The sequence below is a fragment of the Chiloscyllium plagiosum genome, unplaced genomic scaffold (genome assembly GCF_004010195.1).
Source record: "Chiloscyllium plagiosum isolate BGI_BamShark_2017 unplaced genomic scaffold, ASM401019v2 scaf_53248, whole genome shotgun sequence".
NCBI lineage: Eukaryota > Metazoa > Chordata > Chondrichthyes > Orectolobiformes > Hemiscylliidae > Chiloscyllium > Chiloscyllium plagiosum.
Genome location: NW_025206183.1, coordinates 1 through 5017, shown reverse-complemented (window position 1 = coordinate 5017; position 5017 = coordinate 1). Strand labels below are relative to the sequence as shown.

Here is a 5017-nt window from a genome sequence, read left to right as displayed (position 1 = left end):
CAGCTGCAACATGACCTCCCAACTCCTGTACTCAATACTCTGACCAATAAAGGAAAGCATACCAAATGTCTTCTTCACTATCCTATCTACTTGTGACTCCACTTTCAAGGAGCAATGAACCTGCACTCCAAGGTCTCGTTCATCAACACTCCCCAGGACCTTAACATTGTTAAGTCCTGCTCTGATCTGTCTTTCCAAAATGCAAAGAGAGAGACTCAGCAACAGCAGAACATGATTAGAAGAGTTAGGTGATTATTTTGAACCGACAGACGCAATGGGCTGGAGATCCTTTTTTCGGTGTTAATCATGAAAGAGACTGAGAAAGCCACAAGGGAAACTGACGGGAAAGACAAACATACACAGACAGAGCCTCTCTGACAGAGAGGGTGATGGGGAAAACGGTCTAGAAATGACAAACAGTGACAAACACTCTCCCAAATTCACAATGAACAGTCCGATTAAACACAAACAGTGCCAGAAGCTCCTTTATAAATAAATTATTTATTTAGTTTAAATAGGAATACAGATCAGCAATGAAAATATTAACTGGATGCAAACTGGTCAAAGTTAATCCTAGCAATAACAGAGACTGGAACCACAGGAATTTTAAAAAGAACACAGACACCTCTTTACAATAAAACCTGTCGCACACCACACTCAGCATCTGGTTTAAGACGTGTTAATGTGCACCAATTTAAAATCTCCACCTCTCACCATTCCTCTTTCTTGCTGTTACTGGGACCTGCAGATAGCTGGGGAATCTGCTGAGGGAATCTACTGCACTGAGGGGGGGCTCCTTAGACAGCACCTTCCCAAAACCACACGCCACTCTACCATCGAGAAGGACAACGGACAGCAGATACATGGGAACAGCAACCCCCTGCAAACTACCCCCACCTGCCCAGGAGCCACTCCCAGTCCCAACTCGGAAATATATCTGTCATTCCTTCCTGGGTCAGAATCCTGGGATTCCCCCTCCCTGAGGGGTATCGTGGGTCTACCCACAGCACATGGCTAAGAAGGCAGCTCACCCCCACTTTCTCAAGGGGTGGGGGGGGGTGCAAATAGGGACGGGGGTGGTGAATGAATGCTGGGCCCCCAGCCGGCGACCTCCACATCCCGCGAGTGAATAAAGAAAGTCGCCCATGCAAGAGCTCAATGTCAAGATGGCCACAGTCCCAGAGGATCATGGGACTGCTTGGTGCTGAGGGACGGGGGGGAGAGAGACAGACTGCTGGCTCTCTCTATCTCTCTATTTTGGAGAGGCAAATCAGGGCAGGACTTAAAACATGTTGATGTCCTGGGGAGTGTCGCTGAACAGAGATCTTGGAGGGCAGGTTCATGGTTCCCACGGGTCACCACACCTCAGGCAATGGGGAGGTGGGGGGATGAAGAGGCTGAGGAGGTGACCTCAGCTGATTGTGAGAACCGGTCCCAGGAGAGTGTGGCGTAACTGACTGAGCTAACAGAACCTCCCTCCCTACCCACAATACCTTTCCTCTGAGCGCCCCAAAGTAACATGGGAGGGGGACGCCCAGCGAACGGATGGGAGGGAATGGCGCTGCAGTACAGGCAGCCGGAGGAAGGGGGCGTCGCGTTCACCCAAAACCGCCACCGACTTAGCAGAACGGGAGAGCCCCTTCCCTGGCCTGTCGCCCCATTTCAGAGAGAGCGAGAAAGAGTCGTTCGCTTCCGCCCAACTTGGGAGGAGTGCAGTGGGACCACGGGGAAGATCAACTCAACCCACACCTCTCCTTTCCCCCGCAGTGGAGCAGTGTTCACGGTTTCCCATTGGGGACTGGGTGGGACAGCGTTCCCTGATTCCCCATTGGGAATGGGTGGGACAGTGTTCCCTGATTCCCCATTGGGGACTGGGGGGGACAGCGTTCCCTGATTCCCCATTGGGCACTGGGTGGAAGAATGTTCCCTGTTTCCCCATTGGGGAATGGGTGGGACAGTGTTCCCTGATTCCCCATTGGGGAATGGGTGGGACAGTGTTCCCTGATTCCCCATTGGGGACTGGGTGGGACAGTGTTCCCTGATTCCCCATTGGGGACTGGGTGGGACAGTGTTCCCTGATTCCCCATTGGGGACTGGGTGGGACAGTGTTCACTGATTCCCATTGGGGAATGGGTGGGACAGTGTTCCCTGATTCCCCATTGGGGAATGGGTGGGACAGTGTTCCCTGATTCCCCATTGGGGACTGGGTGGGACAGCGTTCCCTGATTCCCCATTGGGGACTGGGTGGGACAGGGTTCCCTGATTCCCCATTGGGGACTGGGTGGGACAGTATTCCCTGATTCCCCATTGGGAACTGGGTGGGACAGTGTTCACTGTTTCCCCTTTGGGCACTGGGTGGGAGAGTGTTCCCTGTTTCCCCATTGGGGACTGGGTGGGACAGCGTTCCCTGATTCCCATTGTGGACTGGGTGGGACAGCGTTCCCTGATTCCCCATTGGAGACTGGGTGGGACAGCGTTCCCTGATTCCCCATTGGGGACTGGGTGGGACAGCGTTCCCTGACTGGGTGGGACAGCGTTCCCTGATTCCCCATTGGGGACTGGGTGGGACAGCGTTCCCTGATTCCCATTGGGGACTAGGTGGGACAGCGTTCCCTGATTCCCCATTGGGGACTGTGTGGGACAGCTTTCCCTGATTCCCATTGGGGACTGGGTGGGACAGCGTTCCCTGTTTCCCATTGGGGACTGGGTGGGACAGCGTTCCCTGATTCCCCATTGGGGACTGGGTAGGATAGTGTTCCCTGTTTCCCATTGGGGACTGGGTGGGACAGCGTTCCCTGATTCCCCATTGGGGACTGGGTGGGACAGCGTTCCCTAATTCCCATTGGGGACTAGGTGGGACAGCGTTCCCTGATTCCCCATTGGGGACTGTGTGGGACAGCTTTCCCTGATTCCCATTGGGGACTGGGTGGGACAGCGTTCCCTGATTCCCTTTGGGGACTGGGTGGGACAGTGTTCCCTGTTTCCCATTGGGGACTGGGTGGGACAGCGTTCCCTGATTCCCCATTGGGGACTGGGTAGGATAGTGTTCCCTGTTTCCCATTGGGGACTGGGTGGGACAGTGTTCCCTGATTCCCATTGGGGACTGGGTGGGACAGTGTTCACTCTTTTCGGACAGAGGGAGTTTTTTTTCTGAAGAGGAGGGGCCGAGCAGATGAAACCTGTGCTCCTTGGGGTTCAGGAGAGTTGAGAAGTGGCCTGATGTAGACAGTCATAGCTTGAGAGGGTGGGGATGACTGTTCCCCCTCGTGGAAGGGGTTGGTGGTGGCGGAGACGCAGAGCTGCGGGATAACACTGTTTAAAAATACGACAGGGACAAGGGCAAATTTCCTCCCCCCAGATGATGCTTTTTGGCATTTTCCTGCCCCCTCCTGGGGTATGGCGAGTCAGTTTAACAATGAAAGGGGAGGGGGGTCTCTCCCGTTGCAGAGGGAGAGGAGGAGGAATTCCCTTACAAGGAGAGTGAGGGAGGGAGGGGGCTGTCTCACGAAACATATTCAAGGCTGAGGTTAGAGAGAGGGTTCCCGTCGAGGAGGGAGTCGAGGGGAGAGGAGGGGGTGATGAAAGAGACCACAATCAAATGAGGCAGCCTCTTGTTTGGAGACGGCAAGATCCGGGAGGGGGGGCGGCAGGGAGGTCGGAAGAACACAGCAAGCCAGGCATCTCTCTACCTCCTGGGACTGAGTTAAAAATCACACCGCACTAGGTTAGAGTCCAACAGACAGCCGCGCACAGGGCAGCTAGCACCTTCAATACCTTATCTGGGCCATGACACCAATTGTTAAAGTGCACTCGAGAATCTAACTTTTAAAAATGAAGTTTTGCGATTTACGTTTGAAAGAAGAGAAACTAACAAGGCCATTCTAAAAGATGAGAGACCTAACAAACAATCCAGGTCTTTTTCAATATATAATCCCAGTTACATCACGCTGTAAACTTTTGCTATAAACTCTGTGTCTTACGATCTTATTCTCCGCAACCACCTGATGAAGGAGCGTCGCTCCGAAAGCTAGTGCTTCCAATTAAACCTGTTGGACTATAACCTGGTGTGTGATTTGTAACTGTGTCCACCCCAGTCCAACACTGGCACCAACTCCTCGCTACGTCGACTTGGGATTCCGGCCTCTGCGGTTCTTTTCTTTGACATCGCTTGCAGCGAGACACGGGAGCGGGGAAAGACGAGGACATTCGACCCTTCGGGTCCGCTCCTGCCCCTTGAACGGCGGCCAACGGGTTCCCCAACCCCATTCTCCTGGGTGGGGGCGCGGGGCAGAATAGAGGGGCTGAGTGGCCTCTTTTGCTCCCACTTAATCACAGTGTTGGGGTGGGGGGAGGGAGGTGTGGAGTCCCCAGTCGAATACCACAGGAACATTCTGGGGTGCAGAGAGAGGGAGAGGAGCAGGCTGGGGATGGAGGGAGGGGATAGGTGTGCAGGAGGAGGAGGAGCAGGCGAAGGCCATTTGGCCCCAGCCGTGCTGATACCCTCGAGCAACAGACAGCACTGGACCATCTCCCCCTCCATACGATCGTAACGTTTGGAAGGTATGGAGGAAGGTAAGGACCAGAGGAGGGGCAGAAGAGAGCTGAGGGGAGGTAGGGGCTTCAGGATGGGCTGAATAGCCTGTTCCATGCGCCGTCTCCTTCCCTGGGAAGGGAGAGCTCCCTCGGATTCCTGCCCACGCCCCCACCCGGGCCAGGTCTCGCTCGAGATCGCCTGTCCAACTGCTGGGAGGCTACAGGGACCAGGCTGTCTCAGAAGGGCCGAATGTCCTCTGCCTCTGCTTCTCCCCACCAAACCCCTCCATCCTCCCATTACCGGGGCGACCAGCCTCACCAGCCCGTCTCGAAGTTCGGGCCTGGCCGGATGGTGATCCTCCCGTACAGCTCGCTCTGCTCCAGGGAGAGAACCTGCTGCGCTGCCAACACTGCTCCGGGGTAGGGGGGCACAGAGAGAGAGAGAGAGTTAGTGAGGGGAGTGGGGGGTGCACAGAGAGAGAGA

General features: G+C 55.0%; 1 protein-coding gene across 1 annotated transcript; it reads right to left on the bottom strand.

The window, feature by feature from the left end:
- Positions 1–1340: 1340 nt before the first annotated feature.
- LOC122546491 (collagen alpha-1(V) chain-like) lies at positions 1341–3828 on the bottom strand. The gene is made up of 2 exons (XM_043685190.1): positions 2541–3828; positions 1341–2259 (listed from the first exon to the last, which is right to left on the bottom strand). The coding sequence occupies exons 1-2, from the start codon at positions 3095–3097 to the stop codon at positions 1779–1781; spliced, it is 1038 nt and encodes a 345-aa protein (XP_043541125.1). The 5' UTR covers positions 3098–3828; the 3' UTR covers positions 1341–1778.
- Between the last annotated feature and the right edge of the window lie 1189 nt (positions 3829–5017).